At 37.3% G+C, this 24,383-nt stretch overlaps 1 protein-coding gene across 2 annotated transcripts in view; it reads left to right on the top strand.

Annotated features, from left to right (window-relative positions):
- Window positions 1-24,383, top strand: part of Rngtt (RNA guanylyltransferase and 5'-phosphatase) — a 208,934-nt gene that overhangs the window by 14,016 nt on the left and 170,535 nt on the right. For both annotated transcript variants that reach the window (XM_048420004.3, XM_048420005.3), the window contains exons 5-8: window positions 8,688-8,763; window positions 9,714-9,954; window positions 15,611-15,720; window positions 16,621-16,722. In XM_048420004.3, coding sequence (XP_048275961.1) covers window positions 8,688-8,763; window positions 9,714-9,954; window positions 15,611-15,720; window positions 16,621-16,722 — 529 coding nt within the window. The remainder of the gene's footprint in view (window positions 1-8,687; window positions 8,764-9,713; window positions 9,955-15,610; window positions 15,721-16,620; window positions 16,723-24,383) is intronic.

The following is a 24,383-nucleotide window of genomic DNA, read 5'->3' as shown; positions in this document are numbered from 1 at the left end:
AATCACAGGAAGGCATATTATTACTTGTGAATGCCCGAATTTAGTGTAGATTGTTTCTTGCTAGCTTTTGTTAAATTATCCCAACTACTTTTTGCCTCTGGGCTTTTCCTTTCTCTATTTCTGTATACCTTACTTTACTTTTTTCACCATGGCTTGCTGTGTAACTTGGTGGATGTCCCCTGATGTCCTCCTCTCCTCATTCTTTTGCTTCTTGTTTTTCCTTTTATACTCTGCCTGCCAGCCCCACCTATCCTTGCTCCTGCCTTGCTGTTGGCTGTTCATCTCTTTATTAGGACCATCAGGTGTTTTAGACAGGCACAGTAATGCAGTTTCACAGAGTTGACAAATGCAGTGTAGACAAAAGTCACACACCTGAAAATAATATTCCCCAACATCTCCCTTTTTCTTTCTAAACAAAATGAAAAATTTTAACTTTAACATAGTAAGACTGTATACAATAAGAACAATTATTAGGTAAAGATTACATTCACAATGTAATGAATTCTAGTTCATTTGTGTCTAGCAAATTAAAACATCTCATCATCTGTCCTATCTTACTGAATCTATAGTTTTATACCTAATTTGCTCTCTGTCATAACTAAGGAAAACTGCAACTCTAACTGTCTGATCTTCAGCTCCATCAAAGACCCCCAGAAGGATAACATTTTTTGAGTAAACAAAAAGTGCATTGCAAACAAATTCCAAAAACTCTATGAATGACAGACATATCTGACTGCTTGGACAGTCACCCAAAGTTCCTTTGCACTGTTGGGACATCCATCTTCAGCCTATAGGCCCATAGAATCTGGCAGACTTTTCATTGAAGCAGGAAATTTGAAAAAGTGTCCTGCCTATATGGCCATTTGTTAGTCACTTTCCTCTGTGCCCTGCAGAATGTCTGGCAGTTTCTTCTTGAAGCAGGAACCCTGCATGACCATTCTGCCTCGTTTTGGCAAAGTTTGCAGTAGTCACTTTCCTGTGGGTTCTGCATGTTCAGTCTGCACAGCATATAGTCAGCAGTCAAAGGCAAGAGCAGTTTCTTTGTTCAGTGACTAACCTTGCCACAATGAAAGCAAACTCCAAAAAGGAACTTCTTCAATGCCGATAGCTTCTCTGAGGTAAATTGGTGCTGCCAGGATCAGGTATGTCTCATTGTCATGAAAACTTTAACAAAACATTTTAAATGCCATAGTCTATAGGTCTTTGAAATATCTGAAGGCCATCTATCTAAAATATATATCTATATGATCTGGAAAATATACCTAGCATATCTATAAATTTGATTGTTATAGATGACTACAGACCTGTGTTTTTTGATTATCCTAAATAGTTCATAATAATAGTTTTCAAAAGCTAGAATTTTACCTTACATTTTTAAAGTGAACTGCATAGGTACAATACTTTAAATAAGCAAAAACATATATGCAATAGGTTGTAACAAAATAACCTTAAATTGGTATCAGTATACAAAATTCCTTTAAAGAGTAGATACATATGTATATAGTGTGTTGTAACAAAAATTACCTTAAATTTGCGTCAGTATACAAGAGTCCTTTAAACAAGAGTGAAAACATATATGCAGTGTAACAAAGTTGACTTTGAATTTGTGTCCATTTACCAGAATTCATGCCAATGCAAAATATCTGAGATTAATAGTGGTCTTTTTCTCCTGTATTTTTGTATTTCCCTGAATTATAACAAACATCCATAACCCACAAAATAATCAAAGACCACCCACACCCCGTTTTCTCTTGGGAATGTGAACTTTGTGTTTTCTAGACTGCTTCCTGCTGAATGTGGGTGAAGAATTTTTGGGGTTCCAGAGAGAAAATTTGAGATAATGGCCAAGTCCTGGGAAGACCAGTTATAGCCTTTGTTGGGAGATACCACCTGTCAAGTTTCAGGAGTTCTCCCTTCATCAGACCAGATCCAAATCAACCTAGAAGGAATCCACAGCCTCTTGTTTCCTGTGGAAACGAAAGCAAAACCTCTTCTCCAAAGCATTTTTGATTTCCATTTGACAAATACAGGCATTTTTACTTCTTTTTTGGTTTCTCTTTAATGAACTGGTTGCCCAAGGGCTCACTAGCACGTGTAAATACTTAAAGGAGCCATACACTTTTTATTTCAGCTCTCAGGCCCTACATGAAAATATGGCCTCACATTGGAACGCCAAAATATTGTGGGTGCTTTACTCTTGGTTTTTTGAGAGGCCCACTACCCAGCTCCCAAGTAAATCACAGGGAGGCTTATTATTACTTGTGAATGCCGGACCTTAGCATGAATTGTTTCTTGGCAGCTTCTCTTATGTTAAATTATCCCAACTACTTTTTGCCACTGGGCTTTTATCTTTCTCTATTTCTGTATACCTTACTTTACTTCTTCCTCCATTGCTTGTTGTGTAGCTGGGTGACTGGCCCCTGATGTCCTTCTCTCCTCGTTCTCTTGCTCCTTGTTCTTGTATTCTTTCTCCTTTTGTATTCTCTGCCTGCCAGTCCTGCCTATCTTTTCTCCCTTCTGGCTACTGACTGTTTAGCTCTTTATCAGACCATCAAGTGTTTTAGATAGGCACAGTAACACAGCTTCACAGAGTTAAGTAAATATAGTGTAAACAAAAGTCACATACCTAAAAAGTAATAATCCTCAATTTACCCTCACCCCCAATCCACTTCCCCATCTGTGTTCAGAAAGGGACAGACTTCCCATGGGCTTGCACAAAGCATGACACATCAAATTGAGGCAGGGGCCAGGCAATCGAGTATGGAGAACAAGGTACCAAAAGACAGCTAAATCCTAGGGAGAGGTCCTGCTCTCATTGTTAGAAGCTTTATTAAGAGACCAAGCTACACGTTTGTTACACACAACCTTGGTTGATCCCATTCAGGTTCCCTGACTGTTGGTCCAGCACCCCAGCATCCATGAGCCCCATGAGCTCAGGTCAGCTATCTCTGTGGGTTTTCCCCATCATGACCCCCTGATCTCCACCTCCTCCCTTTCTTCCGCAAGACTGGGAGCTCAGAGCAGTGCTTGTCTTTGGATCTTTGCCTCTGCTTCCATCAGTTACTAGATAAAGTATCTCTGATGATAGGGAAGTCACCAATCTGCTTATCATAGATGGCCAGTTCAGGCACCCTCTCCATCATTGCTAGGAGTCTTAGTTGGGGTCATCTTTATGTATTCCTGAGGGTTTCCCTGGTACTAGGTTTAATCTCTATCCCCAAAATGGATCCCCTATCAGGACATTCCTTTTATTAATCTTCCCCTCCATCCTGCCTACAACTCACCTCCGGTCCCCAACCCACCCAGCCCTCTCCTTCTAGCTCCCATTTCTCCATCCCCCAACCTCTGCTGTCAGTTTACCCAGGAGATCTTTTCTTCTTTAACTTCCCAGGGAAATCCATGCTTCCCTCTTTGGGCCCTCCTTGTTATCTAGCCTCTTTAGGGCTGTGGATTGTAGGTTGGTTATCCTGTACTTTATTCCCAATAACCACCTGTGAGTGAGTACATACCATGTTTGTCTTTCTGAGTCACCTTATTCAGAATGATTTTTTTTTTTAGTTTCATCCATTTGTTTGCAAAATTCATGATGTCATTGTTTGTTTGTTTGTTTTTTTTCAGCCAAGTAGTACTTAATTGTGTAAATGTACCACATTTTCCTTATCCATCTTTGGTTGAGGGGCATCTAGGTTGTTTCCAGATTCTGGCTATTATGAATAATGCTGTTTTGAACATAGTTGAGCACATGTCCTTGTGATATGTTTGTGCATCCTTTGAGTATGTGCCTAAAATTGGCATAGCTGGGTCTTGAGGTAGATTGATTCCCAATATTTTAAGAAACTGCCATACTGATTTCCAAAGTGGCTGGCTCTTCAAGTTTGACTACCACAGGCAGTGGAGGAGTGTTCCCTTTACTCCACATTCTTTCCAGCATAAGCTGTCAGTAGTGTTTTTGATTTTAGCCATTCTGACAGATGTAAGATGGCATCTCAGAGTTGTTTTGATTTGCATTTCCCTGATGGCTAAGGATGTTGAGCAGTTCTTTAAAGTGTCTTTTGGTTACTTAAGATTCTTCTGTTGAAAACTCTCTGCTGAAAACTTTCATAATTTAATAAACTTAAAAAAAATAAAAAAAAGAAAACTCTCTGCCTAGATCTGTACCCTATTTTTTAGTTGGATCATTTGGTATTTTGATGTTTAGCTTTGAGTTCTTCATATATTTTGGAGATCAGCCCTCTGTCAGATGGGTTGGTGAAGATCTCCCATTCTGTAGGCTACCTTTTTATCTTAGTATGTTCTTTGCCTTACAGAAACTTCTTAGTTTTAAGAGGTTCCGTTATTAATAGTTGCTTTCAATGTCTGTGCTACTGAGATTTTATTTAGGAAGTAGTCTCCTGTGCCCCTGCATTCGAGACTACTTCCCACTTTCTCTTCTATGAGATTCAGTGTGGCTGGATGTATATTGAAGTCTTTGATCCATTTGCATTTGAGTTTTGTACATGGGGATAGATATGAATCTATTTACATTCTTCTACATATTGATACCCAGTTATGCCAGCACCATTTATTGAAGATAATTTCTTTTTTCCATTGTACAATTTTAGCTTCTTTGTCAAAAATTAGGTGTTCATATGTGTATGAATTAATATTCAGGTCTTTGGTTAGATTCCATTGGTTCACTTGTCTGTTTTTGTGCCAATACCAAGTTGTTTTCATTACTGTAGAGCTTGAAGTCAGGAATGGTGATGCCTCTGGAAGCTGAATAGATTTGGAGAGAGTGGACAGCCTTGTCTTGTTCCTGATATTAACGGAATCGGCTTGCGTTTCTCTCCATTTAATTTAATGTCTGTTGACTTGCTGTAAATTGCCTTTATTATGTTTAAATATGTTCCCTGTATCCCTGATCTCTCCAAGACCTTTATCATGAAGGGGTGCTGGATTTTGTCAAAGGCTTTTTGAGCATCTTGAGATGATCATGTGGTTTTTTTTCTTTGTTTGTTTATATGGTGGATTACATTGACAGATTTTCATTTGTTGAACCAACCCTACATCTCTGGGATGAAACCTTCTTGGTCATGTTGTGTAATTTTTTTTTTTAAATATGTTCTTGGATTCGGTTTGCCAGTATTTTATTGAGTATTTTTGAATTAATGTTCATGAGAGAGATTGGTCTGTAATTCTCTTTTTTGTTGCATCTTTGTGTGGTTTCAGTACTAGGGTAACTGTAGCCTTATAAAAAGAATTTTGTTTCTTTTGTTTCTGTTGCATGGAACAATTAATTTGAGGAGTATTGGTATTAGCTCTTTGAAATTCTGGTAGAATTCTGCACTGAAACCTGCTGGCCCTGGACTTTTTTTGGTTGGAAAACTTAATGACTGCTTCTGTTTTCTTAGGGGTAATAGGTCTATTTAAATTGTTTATATGGTCTTGATTTAATTTTGGTATTAGGTGCTTATCCAGAAAATTGTCTATTTCTTACAGATTTTCCAATTTTTGTGGAATATAGGTTTTTGAAGTATGACCTAATGATTCTCTGAATTTCTTCAGTGACTGTTGTCATGTCCCCCTTTTCATTTCTGATTTTGTTAATTTGGATGTTCTCTCTCTGCCTTTTGGTTAGTTTGGATAAGGATTTGTCAATCTTGTTTTTTTCTCGAAGAACCAACTCTTTGCTTTATTGATTCTCTGTATTCTTTTTGTTTCTATTTTAATTTCAGCCCTGAGTTTGATTATTTCCTGCCATCTACTCCTCGGGTGAGTTTGCTTCTTTCTGTTCTAGAGCTTTCAGGTGTGCTGTTAAGTCACTGTGAGATTTCCATGTTCTTTATGTGGGCACTTAGTGCTATGAACTTGCCTCTTGACACTGCTTTTATAGTGTTTCGTAAGTTTGGGTATGTTGTGCTTTCATTTTCATTAAAATCTAGGAAGTCTTTAATTTCTTTCTTTATCTCTTCTTGATCCAGTGGTAATTCAGATGAGAATTGTTCAGTTTCCATGGGCTTGTAGGCTTTCTGTAGTTTGTGTTATTGTTGAATTCTAACGTTAATCCATGGTGATTCAATAATATACAGGGCTTTATTTCAGTTTTTTTTTTTGTATCTGTTGAGATTTGCTTTGTGACCAAGTATGTGGTCAGTTTTAAAGAAGGTTCTATGAGGTACTGAGAAGGCATAGTTTTTTGTGTTTGGGTGAAATGTTCTATAGATGTCTGTTATGTCTAATTGAGTCATAACCTCTGTTAGTTCCCTTATTTCTTTGTTAATTTTCTGTCTCACAGACCTGTCCATTGGTGAGAGTGGGGTGTTGAAGTCTCCCACTATTAATGTGTGGGGTTTGATATATGGTTCAAGCTTTAGTGATGTTTCTTTTACCAATGTGGGTGCCTTTGTATTTGGGGAATACTTGTTCAGAATTGAGACTTCATCTTGATGAATTTTTTTTCTTGTCATGAATATGAAATTTCCTTTTTCCTCTCTCTCTCTCTCTCTCTCTCTCTCTCTCTCTCTCTCTCTCTCTGTCTGTCTCTGTCTCTCGGTTCTTTGAGACAGGGTTTCTCTGTTCCTTTGGAGACTGTCCTGGAACTTATTGTGTAGTCCAGGCTGGCCTTGAACTCACATAGATCTCCCTGCCTCTACCTCCCGAGTGAGAGGATTAAAGGTGTGCACCATCACTGCCCGGCTCTTCCTCTCTTTTGGTTAATTTTAGTTTGAAGTCTATTTTGTTAGATATCAGGATAGCGCCACCAGCTTGTTTCTTAGGACCATTTAATTGGAAAATCTTTTCCCAACCCTTTACTCTGAGGTAGTGTCTATCTTTGAAGTTGAGGTGTGTTTCTTGTATGTAGCAGAAGGATGGATCCTGTTTTTGTATTTATTCTGTTAGCCTATGTCTTTTTATAGGTGAATTGAGTCCATTGATATTAAGAGATATTAATGGCCAGTGATTCTTAGTTCCTGATAATTTTTGGTTTTGTTGTTGTTTTGGTAGTGTGTTTGTGTGTTTAACTTTTTTTGGGATTCACTGGTATGGGATTATCTTTTGCCTGTGTTTTCATGGGTGCAGCTGACTTACTTGGGTTGGAGTTTTCCTTCTAGTACTTTCTATAGGTTTGGATTTGTAGATACATATTATTTAAATCTGGTTTTGTCATGGAGTATCTTGTTTTTTTATCTATGGTAATTAAAAGTTTTGCTGGGTATAGTAAGTATGGACTGACATCCGTGGTTTCTTAGTGTCTGCTAAATGTCTGTGCTTTCATAGTCTCCATTGAGAAGTCAAGTGTAATTCCAATAGGTCTGCCTTTATATGTTACTTGGCCTTTTTCCTTTGCGACACTTAGTATTCTTTTTTTTTTTATTCTGTACGTTTATTGTTTTGATTATTATATGGTGAGGGGACTTTTTTTTTTTTTTTTTTTTGGCCCAGGCTATTTGGTGTTCTATAAGTTTCTTGTATCTTCATAGGCATTTCCTTCTTCAGGTTGGGAAAGGGTTTTTCTGTGATTTTGTTGAATATATTTTCTGTGCCTTTGGACTGGAATTCTCCTTTTTCTATCCTTGTTTTTCTTAGGTTTGATCTTTTCATGATGTTTCAGATTTTCTGGATGTTTTAAGAATTTGTTGGATTTAACGTTTTCTTTGAATCTATTTTTCTGTATTGTATCTTTAGTGCCTTAAGAGTCTCTCTTCATCTCTGTATTCTGTGGGTTATTTTTGTATCTCTAGATCCTATTTGTTTACTCAGATTTTCCATTTCCAGAATTACCCGTTTGTGTTTTCCTTATTGCCTCTATTTCAGTTTTCAAGACTTGAGCTATTTTCTTCACCTGTATGATTGTTTTTTTCTTGACTTTTTTAAAAAGTGATTAATTCTTCTAATTTTTTGTTTGTCTTTTCCTCTATTATTTTAAGAGAATTTCTCTTCCTCTTTAAGGTCCTCTATCATCTTCATAAAGCTGTTTTAAGGTTGTTTTCTTCTGTTTCATCTGTGTTGGGATGTTCAGGTCTTGCTGTTGCAGAATCACTCACTAGGTTTTGGTAGTGTCATATTGTTCTTGATGTTGTTGAATGTATTCTTAATCTGCTAATCTACCCATCTCTTCTTCGCGTGTATCTCTAGGGGCTGCTGATTTTGAGTGGGATGTTTGACCAGGGAGAGGGTGAAGGGTTCAGTGTGTTTGGGTGCAGAGTGTGTCTTGTAGGTTACAGTGTCCAGTGGGTAGGGATGGTGGTGGAGCAGCCTCAATTCTTGAATTTATTTATTATTTTTTTTGGTTTTTCGAGATTGGGTTTCCCTGTGTAACAGTCCTAGCTGTCCTGGAACTAGCTCTTGTTGACCAGGTTGGCCTTGAACTCACAGGGATTCACCTGCCTCTGCCTCCCGAGTGCTGGGATTAAAGGCGTGGGTCACCGCCACCTAGCCTATTCTTGAAAATTTTTAATGACAAATTTTAGACATTTTAAACCAATGAACCAGTGTTTTATCATTAAATTTCTGTCTAGTGCTCTAAATTAGATCCTAAGGAACTTAAGTTGACAAGCTATTAAGTTAAAGGAGTATTTTGAGTTTTTAGAATATACAAATATGTAATGTAATCAAGTAACTGAACTGTTTGGAAAATAGGTTGTCATTTAAAACAGAATGTGGCCTTTGGAGTGGTTCAGTTTAACCCAAACTGCTTTTTCTTCTAGGTGTTCACTGCACCCATGGCTTTAATCGGACCGGTTTCCTCATATGTGCCTTTTTGGTGGAGAAAATGGATTGGAGGTATATAGGTTTATTATAGTGGAAGAAGATGTATGTGACAATTCATGATGATTATGAATCTTATGAATGGTGTACTTATTTTTCCATGTTTTTCTTGTATTTTAAAAGTTGCAGAGGTTGGGTCTTCAATGTTTGTGTTTGTATTCAGCTTTGGAAATATCTGTTGTTTTCCTTTGAAGTTTATCTTCTATAGCTGTTAATGACTAGGAAAACATGTAGTGCTATGTGAAGGAAGCGTTTTAGGATGTCATTACTCTGTTTAAACAATCTTGTCTTTATCGGGCATGTTACTTGTGAAGTACATTTTTAGATTTTGAGAGATTAGAACCTAGTTACCTGAAATTCTTATGAGAATAGGATATTGCTGACTGAACTTTCTTTTTACTTCTCTAGGTTCATAGTTGGTGTTTCTAAAACCTTTTATCCAGTAGATCCTTTTTTGGAATACAGTCAAGCAAAACACAGATGCGATTGTTTTCTATTTCTTTTACACTCAGTGGTTTTCTACTTTGTGTATTTTTCAGCTCTAGTCGTTTAGAACACTGTACACAATAACATCAGACTGCTCTTTTTTCTTTGAGACCTTGACCTTCAATGTTTTATTAAAATTTCTTTTCATTGGCTATCCATGTTTGTCATAAGCACTCACAGCAATGTGTTTTAGACATTTATAATGTATCATTTGTCAGTACCATGTATTATAGTAGTCTATGTATTATGTATGATGTATGATATATTATAGTGGACCATGTATTATAGGTGGGAAGTGTACCATGTATATGTATTTTTAGAATTAGTTTATCATTGAAAACTTTGCTGGCAAAGCAAGACTTTGGTTTGTCTGTTTTTATGCCTGTTATACTTTTGTGGTACTTTGAGTATGAGTTAATTATTGACAAATCCACATAAATGGACACTAGTGAGAAAATTGTATTGCTTGTTTTCCATAGTATTGAAGCAGCAGTTGCTACGTTTGCCCAAGCCAGACCACCAGGAATCTATAAGGGTGATTATTTGAAGGAACTTTTTCGTCGCTATGGTGATATAGAAGAGGCACCACCACCACCTGTATTGCCAGATTGGTGTTATGAGGATGATGATGAAGAAGATGAGGATGAAGATGGAAAAAAGGACTCAGAACCTGGGTCAAGTGCTTCCTTTGGTAAAAGGAGAAAAGAACGATTAAAACTGGTAATGTTCACAAATACTGTGATGTTCTTTTAAAATTATTTTAAATTACATTTATTTATTCAGTTATTTTGTGTATTTTGTATGTGCATACTTGAATGTGTGTGCCTTGGTGTGGGAATGGCACAATATGCATGGGAGGTCAGAGGGCAACTCATGGGAGTCAGTTCTCCTTTCATACTCTGCATGCATGGGTCCTGGGGGTCAAACTCAGGTTCTCAGGCTAACTGCAGGAGCCCTGACCTGCTGAGCCATAATACGCTATATTTTTGTTTGAACCTATTGTGGGATATTGGCTATATTTCTGTTATTTCGCACTCTCTCTTGTTCTCTCTGTTGAAGAGTATAATAATGGCTTCTGATTTTGTGAAATTAATTTTGATTCTACATGAAACTCATTAAGAAACTCCTAACATCATGAGCCAGATGGAGTCCTTAAGAAGGTGTGGTGGGGTCTCACTGTGAAGCCCAGATTGCTCTCAACTCTTAATCTTCCTGTCAAAGTGCTGAGTAATATTCTTAGTGCTGAGATAGATTATAGGCATGCCCCACCATGGTTCACTTTTAATGATTAGCCAGCAATTGTTCCTTAAAATTTTGTCCTACATAATTATTATTCTTTGGGTGGTGAGGCATGCTTGCTGTGGTGGTAATGTGAGGTCAGAGGACAAATTGTGGGACTCATTCCTCCCCAGCCATCTAGCATGTTCTGGGACTGAATTCAGGCTGTCAACATTGTTGCCATTTGACAACAAATGTAGTTGCTGAGCCATCTTGTAGCCCAGCAGTCTATTTTTTTTCCCAGAGAAAAGCTGGAGTTAAGAATTTCATCCTCGTTTTGTTTCTTATGTAAACCAAAAAACTCTTAGAGGTTAGATTGAGATTAGCTAAGAACTACTGAGTACATTGAGGATTAACAATAGATTTAGTATATTACCTAATAGCTAGTGAGGATATTTCTGCAAAATAGTCATACAGTTAATATAACTGTCTCCTGCCGTAGGTGGTGTTTCCTTTGTACTATATACAACTTAGAAAACTTCTTCTCTAGTCAACTTTTCTTAATTTTCTAGGCATAAGTCTAATGAAATATTAGGAGTTGGGTTGTGGCTACAGCTCAGTAGGTAGAATACTTGCCAAGCATGTATAAAGCATTGGCTTCCTTTCTAGCATTGTATAAGTGGTGCATGCTGATTCCAGCACTCAGGAGTTCAAGGCCACCCTGTTACATAGTTGTAGGTGAGGATAGGATGCACGAGACCCTGTGTTTAATTGAATGTGGTAGAGTGGGGGCTATCTTCCTCTTCCTGCAGGGACAGGAGGTATGTCGAGAGGACTGGGACTCTTTAACTTATACCCAGACATAGTTGGTATAGACCAAAGGGAAAGTGACAGAAGTGTGGAGGAAATGAAGTGTTAATGAAGTTAGTAATTAAGGTATATTGTGGTTGGCCAGTAGACACAACAAGTCATATCTTAGTTGACAATGGTTCACAAGCAAGGAGGAAGAAAATGCCTTGATTTTTTTTAAATATAAATTATGTAACTGTTACTTTAGGTTCTTTAAATTCTTAGTTGGAAAACTTTTAATTGTGCTTGCACATTTCCATCTTAAAGGCTTAAAGGCCACCCACAAATGTAAATTGCTTTAAAAGAAAATATTTTCAAAAGTAACTTAATTTTTTTGCTAGTGAGATGACTCATTCAGTAAGTGCATATACAGGGTATGAGGACTAGAGTTCTGTTCCCAGCACCACATAAAAAAGCTAGGCAGATAATACTCCTACATAAAATTTGAAAAGTGGGTCTCAGCAGTTAAGAACACTTATTATATTACAGAGGACCCAGGTTTAGTTCCTAGCACCTTCACTGCAACTCATAACTGTGTAATTCTAGTTCCAGGGACTCTGATGCATGGACATACAGGCATGTACTCATACATATACCAAAAAAAAAATCTACTTCTCTCTGCTGTAGGAAGTTTTACAGCTTGTGGTTACTCGCCTACTGGGGTGTGGCCACTTAGACCATATATGCCTTGTGTCCTGTCCCCCATGTCCAGCCCCCCTCCCCCTTTTGGATTGCTGGATTCGATCTCTGTTCTCCATTCAAGCAGAGAATTCTGATTTGTGAGTTTACTCCTAAATAAATATCTGTTTCTCAATTCTGTGCTAGTGTGAAATTTCTTTTAATCGTCCGTTCCACATCTTCCAATTTCTTTTCAGAAGAGACTAGGCCTCTGAGGGATACTCCCTGACTGTGGCATAACAAAATACAATAAGATTAGGTACAGACCTTCATATCAAGGCTGGATGAGACAACCCAGTAGGAGGAAAAGGGTCCCAAGAACAGACAAAAGAGTCAGACACACCCCCACTCCCACTGTTAGGAGTTCAACAAAAAAACATCAAGCTAACAACCATATTATGTACAGGGGACCTTTCGCAGACCCATGCAGTCTTTGTGATTGCTGCTTCCATCTCTGAGTTCCTATGAACTGTACTTAGTTGATTCAGTGGACTGTGTTCTCCTGGTTTATTTAACCCCTCTGGCTTCTACAATTCTTCCTCCTCTTCTTTCAAGGGTTCCCTGAACTCCAAGGGGAGGGAACTGATGGAGATCTCTAGTTTGTGTTCTCTTTCTGCCTAATGCTTGGCTGTGGATCTCTGCATCTGCTCCTATCAGCTGCTGGTTAGAATTAGTTACCCCAAGATAGTTTATATTATTTGTGGCTATTGTGAAGGCTGTTGTTTCCCTGATTTCTTTCTCAGTTTGTTTGTCATTTGTGTATAGAAGAGCTACTGAGTTTTGTGACTTAATCTTGTCTCCAGCCACTCTGCTGAAGGTGTGTATCAGCTGTAGGAGTTCCCTGGTAGAATTTTTGGGGTCACTTATGTATGCTATTATATCATCTGTGGATAGCAATACTTTGACTTCCAACTCTTTGATTTATAACCCCTTGATTTCTTTCAGTTGTCTTACGCTCTAGCTAGAAGTTAAAGTACTATATTGAATAGATATGGAGTGAGTGGGCAGCTTATCTTATTCCTGATTTTGGTGGAATTGCTTCCAATTTCTCTCCATTTAATTTGATGTTTGCTATAGGCTTACTATAAATTGCTTTTTTAAAAAAATGTTTAGGTATGTTCTTGTATTCCCGATTCACTCCAAGACTTTTATCATGAAGAGGTATTGGATGTGGTCAAAGGTTTTTTTCAACATCTAATGAGATGATCATGTGTTTTTTTTTTTCTTTTAGTTTGTTATATAGTGGATTACATTGGCTGAGTTTTGTATGTTCAGTCATCCCTGAATATCTGGGATGAAGCCTACTTCGTTATGGTGGATAATCTTTTTAGTGTGTTCTTGGATTCGGTTTGCGAGTATTTTATTTAGTATTTTTGTGTCTATGTTCACAAGGGAAATTGTTTTGTAGTTCTCTTTGTTGGATTTTGTGTGGTTCTGGTATCAGGTGCTTTTGGCCTCATAAAAGGAATTGGGCAATGTTCCTTCTGTTTCTAGTTTTTGGAATTTTGAAAAGTATTCGTGTTAACTCTTCCTTAAAGTCTAGTATAATTCTGCACTAAAACAATCTGGCCTTGGACTCTTTTTCTTTTTCTTTTGGTTGGGAGACTTAATAACTTAGATTTTCTCTTTTTATGTATTACAGGTTTTTAAAGTAAGTCCTTAGGATTCTCTGGACTTCCTTGGTGTCTGTTGTTATGTTCCTCTTTTTATTTTCCTAATTGCTAATTTTAGATATTCTCTCCATGGATACACATATGCACACCCATCCACACCTGTAGAGGTCAGAGGACAACATCCTGGGGATCAAACTCATATCTTTAGGCTTGGTTGACAGGCCTTTTACATCCTGAGCCATCGTACATGCCCTGCTTGCTCTTTATGATAAATTTTTATAAGGAAATTGAAATACATAGATGACTTAGACTACAGCCTTATATCACCATGCCTGGCTTTTCAAATATACTTTAAAAAGCAATATTAATTTTGAGCATATATGTTTAATAAAATTTTGGAAATAATATTTGATTTTTTGATTTTAATAGTATAATGAAATACAATTTAAAGGTTTAGTTTTCATGCTTTTCCAGTGGAAAAAATCTTAAAGTTACACCAAAGAACTGGTAGAGTGCTTGCTTAGCATTTGTGCTCTTGGGTACATTTCTTCCCTTTTCTTTTTTAATGCAGATTTTGGATTTTATTAAAGACATTTTTAATATTGACTTTAAGCATGCTGGTTAAGAAAAGAGAGGTGCTCAGGTACAAAGCACAGCTGGGCATATTTAAGATGGTAGTTTATAGGGATATTGACACCAGTTGGGTATTCTTAGTCATTGTATTACAAGTCTTTCGGTTTTGCTTTCAGAATTTATTTTTGTTAGTTAGTATTTATTAATAGAAATGGCCTTATTTTTAAAGTGTTTTAAAAATAAGCTTGTCAATATATAGCCTAGCTGGCCTCAAACTTATTGTGTAGCCAAACTGGCCTTGAACTTTTAGGCTTCCTTCCTCAACTTCCATAGTGCTGGAGTGATAGTCATGCATCACCACAGCTGGCATTAGAGGTGTGTTTTCATTTTTAAGATTTATTGTTTTATGTGTATGAGAGAGAGAGAGAGAGAGAGAAAGAGAGAGAGAGAGAGAGAAAGAGAGAGAGAGAGAGAGAGAGTGTGTGTGTGTGTGTGTGTGTGTGTGTGTGTGTGTGTGTGTGTGTGTTTGTGTACCATCTCTGTGTCTGGGGCCCATAGGGGTATAAAAATACGTTGGGTCACCTGGGACTGGAGTTTCAGATAGTGAGCTGCCCTGTGGGTGCTCAGAATTGAACCAGGGTTCTCCTACAATAGCAACAAGTTTTCTTAACCTCTGAGCCTCCCTTCAGCCCCCTAGATGTGGTTTTAAAACAGCAGTTTTGTTGTTGGGTCAAGGTAATGGTATAACAGAAAAGCATTGGTCATCTTTATCCTTAGGTCATGGGATCCCAACATTATCATTATTTTAAGGCAGTCAGAATTGAAGATTTCTTAGATGACAAAACATCTCAATTCTGAGTTTGAGACAATGTAAGAGTGCTGTCTGCTAGGAAGACTTAGGACTCCTGTGGACCTGACAGAGTGGATATGTGGATGAACTCTGAATTGTTTTTTCCTCTTCCTAAGTGCATTGCTTGCCAGATCTTGGCCAGAAGGTTGAACTTTGCAACCGTAGACCAGGTGTTTTTTTTTTTTTTTTGTTCTTTAGTGACATTGTCATCTAGAGTTGTTACATAATTTTACTTGAAAGTGATGCAGAACCTCTCTGATGTATCTGAAACTGATTTAGTATACTTAGACTAATGTTTTAGTTTTAAAAAGTGTGAAAAAAGAAGCAGAAATTTTATAGACTTTCTTGGAGTACACCTTTCCTTTGGCTTTGAATGGGATCTTGCTATATAGCCTATGTTGACCTTAGAATCCTTTTGCCTGGTGTCTGGTGGCGTATAAATGCCACTAGTACAGCAGGCAGAACAGAGCATTTCTGTTTAATATGAGTTTTCTTAGGTTTAACTACTTCATTATTTGTAAATACATTTATCCTTTATATATGTGTGTGTGTGTATACATATATATTACCATTTTATTTTCTCTTTCCTTTAAAGGGTGCTATTTTCTTGGAAGGTATAACTGTTAAAGGTGTAACTCAAGTAACAACTCAACCAAAGTTAGGAGAGGTACAGCAGAAATGTCATCAGTTCTGTGGCTGGGAAGGGTAAGGAATATTTTTAAGTTTTAAATAAAATTTATTCTTTATGTAATACTTAAAATCAATAAAGACATTAACTGGGCATTTTTTGATGTCAGGTGTTTTTCAAGGTAATCTGTAACAGTCAAGTTGAATCAGGATTAGTGGACTTACATCATTCTCAAGAATACAACATTATTGTTGTCACCAGAGTTTTCGTTGATCTCTTTGTTTCTGCTGGTTAACAATGAGGAAGACTCCTTGTGTCTACCACCTCTGCCTCCACTGTGCACCTGTGGGTGGGTGCGCCCCTTCCCCCATCATTTATTGTGCATGATCTAAATAGTAAAGCAGGAGAGTCAGGGAAAAGCCTGAATCTTAGCTTAATTCCCTTAACAATACTAGACCCCAGTGTCTGCCTGTTTTCCCACCCCCACACTCCTCCCAGTCCTGGGATCATAGCTTATACCTGCCAGGCTTGCCTTTTTATGTGGGATCTGGGGATCCCAATGCGGGCGCTCATACTTTCATAGGAATCATTTTAGCCCCTGAGCTCTCTCTCTTCAGTCCTGCATAATAATATTTTAAAATTAGCCCAATATTTGTATTATAGCAGTGGCCATTTAGTACCCTGTAAACTTGTATTCTAAAATGTCAAGACAGAGTGTAGCTTTGGCTGTCCTGGAACTCACTATGTAGATCAGGTTGGCTTTAAACTCACAAGAATCCACATGCCTCTGCCTTCTGAGTGCTGAGATTAAAGTAATATGCCACTATTCCTGGCTGAGATTGATGCTCTTCCATTTGAAATTAATCTCGTGATAGGAAGAATATTGTGATCAACCTGTGAGCCATTTGAGATTGGTTTAACTCAACGATAACATTATATAGGTTATAACTATGACAGAAAAATGTTTTTTCTTTAAGGTCTGGGTTCCCTGGAGCACAGCCTGTTTCCATGGACAAGCAAAATATTAGACTTTTAGAGCAGAAGCCATATAAAGTAAGCTGGAAAGCAGATGGTACTCGGTAAGTTTGACTACTCAAAATCAATTACACAAATAACTCTCATGCTTGAAGAATATTATATTGTTAGGGAAAGTTTATACTTCTCAGGGTGTGAGTTTCTAGTTTGAACAGCGAAATAAATGTTTCAGAAATTATATAGCTTTTATCTCATTGGTATTCTAAGTTGTATAAAGTTTTAGTTCATTCTGCTGAATTTTGGCTACAGAATTCTGTTAGTTTTTGTGAAAAAGTTTTCTTGGGGCTGGAGAGATGGCTGAGTGGGTAAGAGCACTGACTGTTCTTCCAGAGGACCCAGGTTCAATTCCCAGCACCCACATGGCAGCTCACAACTGTCTGAAGATCCAGTTGCAGGGGATCTGACACCTTCACACCAATGCACATAAAATAAAATTAAATCATAAAAAATATTTCAAGAACAACAAAGTTTTTTATTTGTTTTAATTTTTGAGACAGAATTTTACTTTATCCTGGGCTAGCCTTAAACACCTGGTGTACCTGCAGCAATCTTCTTATTCTCCCAAGTGCTGGGATTATAGGTGTGAGCCATTATATCTGTTTTAATACTGAATGTATAGAAAGAGAATACGATCCTCTTACCTCTGTCTCCTGAGTGTTGGGATTATAGGCATGTGGCACCATGACCGCATTTGAGATCTCTTTTGTTATCCTTATTTCATAATTTAGTTGCCAAATATATCTTATTCTAGTATCTTTTTTTGTTTGTTTATTTGTTTTTTGAGACAGGTTTTGTTGCCTGTCCTGGAACCAGCTTTTGTAGACCAAGCTGGCCTTGAACTCACAGAGACCCACCTGCCTCTGCCTCCTGAGTGCGCCACCACTGCCTGGCTATTCTAGTACCTTTATGTAAATGTATTTCAGTAAAACTTAATTTTGGGGTCAGGGATGTAGTTAGTTGTTACAGTGCCTGACTGGTAGGCCCTGAGTTTAGTCTCTGACACGGAGTAAAGCTGGGCACTACTGGCCTAAGCTTGTATTCCCAACATTGGTGAGGTGGTGGCTAGAGGATTAGAAGTTCAAGATCATCCTCAGCCATAGAACAATTTCAAGGTCAGTGCGAGGTACAGGAGACCCTGACACAAACAAACTCACAAACTAACTTTATTGCAAAGCAGTAGGTACCACTTTCTTTTGAGTGTTAGTTTGCAACCCATGACTGAATCCGTTTTTTTTTTTTAAAAGCCTTTTTACCGCTAAGATAGGAGCTCTAGTTTTGACTGGTCTGGAACTTACTATGTAGACCAGGCTAGCCTTGAATTGTGACCATTCTCTTACCCTTGTCTTCCCATTTTTGGGATTACAAATGCGATCCACCACACTTTGATAAGATTTATTTTATTTTTTTTTTAAGTTAAAAAAATTTCTTGTTTTTATGTGTATGGTGGTGTCTTGGTTAGGTTTCTATTGCTGTGATAAAACTCCCTGACCCAAAGCAGCTTGTGGAGAAAAGAGATTTATTTTGTAAGCCAGCATGAAGGGGAATCCTGTAGAGTGGAACCTAGAGGCAAGAACTGAAGTAGAGTCCATTGAGAAGTGCTGCCCATTGGCTTGCTTGCTCTTCCTCTTGGCTTGAGCAGCCTACTTTCTTATATCATCTTGGACCATCTGCCCAGGGGTGGCACTGCCTACAGTGAGCTGGACCCTTCAGCATCAATTATTAGGCAAGAAAATGCCCCAGAGGCTTGTACACAGGCTGATCCGATTGAAGGCATTTTCTCAATTATGGTTCCCTCTTCTTAGATAATTCTAGTTTATGTCAGGTGGGCAAAAAATTACCTAGGACATGCGTGCTAGCATGAGTGTGCACCATGGGTGTTCAGGAGACTGCAGAGGCTGGAAAAGGGTTTCAGCTCTTCTAGAGCGGGCAATATGAGCTAACATGGGTGTGGGAACTGAGCCCAGGTCCTTTGCAAGAGCAGTAGGTTTTCTGAGCTGTTGAACCATCTCTCCAACCTCTGATTATTTTTTAAAATGTAACTTCTGAATGTACACTTCAAAGACAGATAGGCCTGATTTTCCTCATAAAAATATTCCTTGTTTATAACATGGTGTTCAGTGTCACATGTGCTGTTGTAAGTATTTAATGACCTGTGACTATCCTGTTTTAGAAATAGCTGTTATATGAATAAACTAATTACAATATGTTGTCACACAGATTCTGTATTTGCAGCTGTAATTGTTTTTGTACAGAATGGTGCAATTACCCTAGGTAGTTTACTTGAATACCTTGAGTAGGTATCAATAATTGTTGTAGGTGATTTTATTTTAGTGGCTGGAGTTAAACATTCAGACAGGAATGATATGCATAAGGTAATGAGACTCTAGAATTGTCTCCTATTTAGTGAATAATATTAAAGAAACTTCAGATGTTTCTGGATTAATAGTCATTTGTAAACTGTCTTTTATCCTACGTAGAAATAGAATGACCAAATCAAATTATAGCTAATTGGCTATTGTATATATGCTTTTATATTTGTTCACCTAACTCTTTGTGAGTTCTAGACATTTGATGCAAGACATCAGCTCAGATACACATTTCTGCTTAGCCCTAGTTTCTTTCTGGCATAACATTCTGTTTTTTTTTTTTTCCAGTTTATCATGATACCTTTTAGGACAATTCCTAGATAAAAATTATGTACCATTGTAGGAAGTTTTACTGAAGGAAAAAAAATGCAGAGATTTAAATCAAATGGAACTGGGTTGGCTCTGACACAACACATTTTTGAGAAACACTCTAGTTTCCTGGTTGATTCTGACTTTTGCTATGTTTAATGGTTACTGCCCTAATGAACAGTTTAAAGTCAGTAACCTAATCTAGAGTGGTTAGTCACTGAATTAAAGATATACCAGAGAATTTGATAAAGGAAATTTACATGAAGTGTTCAGGACTGTGGTCAGTAAATGTTACCATCATAGCTGATTTTTTTTTATTTTAGTGTTCTTTTATTTTTGAAAATTACTTGCATATAAAGATGCTTATTAAAAGTATAAATTAAATATAACTACAATATAATTAACTAATAAGCAGCTCTACAGAAATGTTTACAGAATAATTAATTATTTTTCACATGTATAGGTTCTAAAGAAAGTTAAGAACAGCTGTCTGAGCAAAATGAGACAGCAGGAATATCTGAGACGTATAACTTACTGGGCATATAACTTACTGGTAGAATACTGTCTAGCATGGCAAAACCATGGGTTTAATCCCAAGAACACATAAGTTTCAATAAGTAAGTAAGTAAGTAAATAATATAAGCCCTTTTCAGCTCAAGATTATGAGTACAAGCTTAGAACCATTGCAATGCACAGTGCAGTAAATCATGAGTCATTGATAATGAACATCTAACTCTATTCTTATAATTATTTTAGATACCTCTGAATAACTGCATCTTCATCAGTGATATTGACCTCAAACAAACTTAGGAATCAAATAAGATAAAACTGTGTGTGACCTTTGGGGTAAAAGCTAGAACATGTCTAGAACTTAGCAAGCAAGCATTCAGTCTTTAGTTCTTTCTCCATTCTGAATAGAAAAACCTCTTTCAAATAGCATTTGAATGAAATGTAAATCAGATATAGTATTCCACATCTGGTCGTCAGTTTAGAGCTAAACAGATACAAATAAAACTTGTGCTATACACACAGTTAGCATCTTAGTTGAGAATTTTTAGTTGCCTGTATTTCAGAGATAGCAAATTTGAAGCTTGGAGACTTTAGAAAATCCTTTTTTTTTTTTTTAAGACAATATTTCTTTGTGTAATAGCCCTGGAACTCAAGTTTTGACCAGGCTGGCCTTGAACTCACAGAGATTCTCCTGAGTGCTGGGATTAAACGTGTGCAACACCACCACCACCTGGCTAAAATACAAATTCTGTTTGTGGTTAGTATTTCTGAGCTTTTCAAAATAGACTAGGCAGATGGACCTAGATATCTGAGAAACAGATAATATAGTGAAGACATTGAATTTTTCTCTTTCCTCGTGTCAGTGGGTGGTTGCTCACTTGGCCTTATCCTAGAGACCATGTGAGATTTGCTGTTCTTTGAAAGTAGAACTAAACTAGATAATGTGATGATTTACTAATTTTAATTTATTGTGGGACTGGGACTGTAACTCGGGGCTTCTTATGTGTTAGACAAATGTTGTACTACTGTTTTATAGCCTAGCCTCTGCAGCTTGCTTTTTCTCTGATCATGGCTATTTTCTATTGTCGTAACATGTTAAAAACTTGATTTCTCAGGAGCTAGAGAGATGATTCAGTGGTTTAGAATACTGGCTTTTCTTCCCGGAAGACAGAACTCAATTGCAGTTCATAACTGTCTATAACTCCAGCTCCAGGGATCTGATATCCACTTCTGGCCTCTAAGGCATCTGTATTTGAGCATGTACACACTGACACACAAAATAAATATAGCCTGGTGGTAGTGGCACACACCTTTAATACCAGAGGCAGGTGAATCTCTGAGTTTGAGACCAGCCTGGTCTACAGAGTGAGTTCTAGAATACCCAGTATAACACAGAGAAACCCTGTCTTGAAAAACAAAAACAAACAAACAAAAAAGGATTGCTGCTAAGAAGTTTATTTATTTTTGAGGCATTGAGAGTGTTACCAGATTTTTCTTTATTATAAGTAATCATACTGATTTGTTTTTACCTGTTTTTGTATAGGCTATTATAAAAGTAATATTACGTAGATAATGTGTCTTGCTGACATTTCTCAGGTTGTCCAGGAGTGCCTATTTTATTCACCACTGGCAGTTTGAGGAAGTAGCCAAGTTGACAATTGGAAAATAAACTTCTCCTAAAAAACAAAGTCAAATTTTACTAATATAGGCACCCACAAAACGCTGAGAATAATATTTATTATTGCTTTAAATAGTACTTTTTAAATACTAGGGTGACTACACAGTATTTATTGTATACTTTAGTTGTAGGAACAGTTATGACAGGTAACACACAATTGACTACTTTCATATTAGGCAATTTTCTAAGCACTCTATGCCGAACATCTCCTTTAATTCTTATTGTAGCACAGCTACTATTATCATTCCAGTTGATAACTTAGAGTTAAGCAGAAAGGGAGACAACATTTCTCAGGTCACACAGGTATAATAAGCAGCAAGAGTGGGTTTGGAATGCAGACAGAATCTTCACTAGTATGCAGTCTTGCAAACTGCTTTTTCTTTGGTGGTGCTAGGAATTCAGTCCAGGGTCTTGTGTATATGTTCTTTGCCACAGTTTTTTCCACATTGCAAGTGATGTCTTCACTATTTAAAAAAGTTCTTTGGTTATGTTTGTTACTTTTTGATACTGTCTTTATAAAACTTCGGAGAAATTAAAACATCTTCCCGTGAAGATATTTATCTACTCTCTTAGGATAACTGGTGTTAAGAATTGGGTGCTTGTTCCTTCAGACACAGCCCCTCAGTCTTTCTGCCTGCCTACTTTTTCTCATTTTCAGATCTTCCATGTATGTGGGAAATGATAAGTGCTGTTCTGTTACAAATAAGCTGCAGGAAAACCTTGCTGGTTTTCTTCTACCTTGTTTGTGATGTTAGAACTGCACAGTATCTGTCACTTAATGGGGGAACAGTATCTTTGTAGAAATCTTATTTATTACTCTAATACGCAAACACCTTATCTGAGGTGCTGGAGCCAGAGTGGTATGAACATTCATTCACACCTAGAGAACTAGACTTGCTGGGAATGGGACTCATAGAAATGATTCTAATGGTTGTTATGTACAGTGTTTTTAACAGCTTTGCGATAGTGTAGTTTCAGATTAGTACTTTGTAAGTTTCCGATTTTGAGTATTTTGGATTACAGATGTTCAGATCATGGAAGTTTTATTCTGTGTATAACCTTAAGCTGCTATAAAATGAAGTTATAAATATGATTTTTTTTTCTTTTTTGGTAGCAGAAGTAAAGGAAACAACACATGGTGGCCCCTCTTTGTAATCCTTAATATTATTTTCTTTTCATTAAATGTTTTTTAATTAGATGTAGTCAAAATTTTTTCCCTTTTGATTCCTGTATTTGGTTAAAGAGCCAAATGCTGGGAAGCTTATAGTGGAGAAATGTTACAGTCTCTTTCTATCCCCTTTCCTTTCCATCTGCGCTACGCCATAAAGCAACTGCTGTCAGCCATTTATGTTTTTCTACTCTAAGGCTGTCCCAAGTCTCTAAATTGCATTTTGTGTTTCACTTATCATCTGTGAACGAGTTGCTATTAATACAGTTCACTATAATCTCTGTATTTACCCTTTCTTTTAGTATTCCATCATAGTTATTTCACTGTTATTCTTCATGGCTGTATTTTAGTCCTTTTACTAACCCTCCACAGTGTTTCTTGATTCTTTATCTTATAAGATAAAGATGTTAAAGTCCTCGTTCTCCTACCTGCTTCTCGTTACATTGCTGAGTGGAGCTAGAGATAAAACCTAGGGCACGCTAGGCAAGCAGGCTACTACTGAGCTACACCTCCAGTCCTAACTTAAAACATTTAATGCTGTATCGTCCGAGTGTGTATGTTTGCATATGGGCAGGTGTGTGCTGCAGAGGTCAGTTGTTGAGTTGGTTTTTTTTTTTCATCGTGTGTGTCCCTGGGATTAACTCAGGTCTTCAAGTTTAGTAGCAAGTGTCTACTGCTGAGCCATCTCACAGCTTCCAGCCCCAACTTTTAATATTTTCAGCTGTTGTCATTTATAAACTCTTTGGGAAACATAGTTTTTTCTTAAAATTAATTTGTATTCGCTATGAATGCCTCAGTGTATTTCTTTGTACCACCTGTGTATTAGAACTGACAGAAGTCTGAAGCGTCATTAGATATGGAATTATAGGCAGTTGTGATTCTTCATGTGGGTGCTGGGAATTGAACCTGGGTCCTCTGCAAGAGCACTGAGTACTCTTAACCACTGAGCTGTCTCTCCTCCCTGGTAAACATCTTTTAAAAACATTTTAAAAAAATATTGTGTGTGTGTGTGTGTGTGTGTATGTGGTAAGTGCCCATGGAGGCCAGAAGATGGCGTCAGAATCTCTGGAGCTAGAGTTACAGATAAGTGCTGTGGATCTAATTAAAGTTCTTTGGAAGAAGAGCAAGTGCTTTTAACTGCTGAGCCACCTCTCTAGCCTTTTAAAAACAATTCTGTGGTTGAACATTATTTTATTGTTGTTGTTGTTATTATTATTATTATGAGAGAGGCAAGGTCTCACCACTGCCTAGGTCAGCCTGGAGCTTACTACATAGCAGAAGTTGAACTTGAACTACTGATTCTCTTGTCTCCACTTCCCAAGTACTGGGATTATATGCCATGCTCAGCTTTGTGGTTGAAGTTAAATGGTGAAATAATTTTTTATTCCTACTGGAAATATTTTTAGATTAATGGGATGGATTACATTCCTTTTTTTAGTTTAATATTTCACTTTAATATTTCAAAGATACAGGAATTTGATATGTGAATTGCTTTTAAAGGCTTTTGAAAGTCAAGTCAAAAATATTAAGGGTTCCAGTGAGATCATGAGATTATTACTGCTCTTCCAGCATATGGATTACTTGTTTGCTGAAGGAGGGCTTTTGCTAGAAGAGTGTTCTTTGGGGGCAGTAATGGCAGTGGCCACTTAGACCTTCCACTGAGGAACTGGAACC

Source organism: Myodes glareolus, chromosome 16 (assembly GCF_982192425.1).
Source record: "Myodes glareolus chromosome 16, mMyoGla1.1, whole genome shotgun sequence".
NCBI classification, from domain to species: domain Eukaryota; kingdom Metazoa; phylum Chordata; class Mammalia; order Rodentia; family Cricetidae; genus Myodes; species Myodes glareolus.
This window is presented reverse-complemented; position numbering and strand designations above follow the sequence as displayed.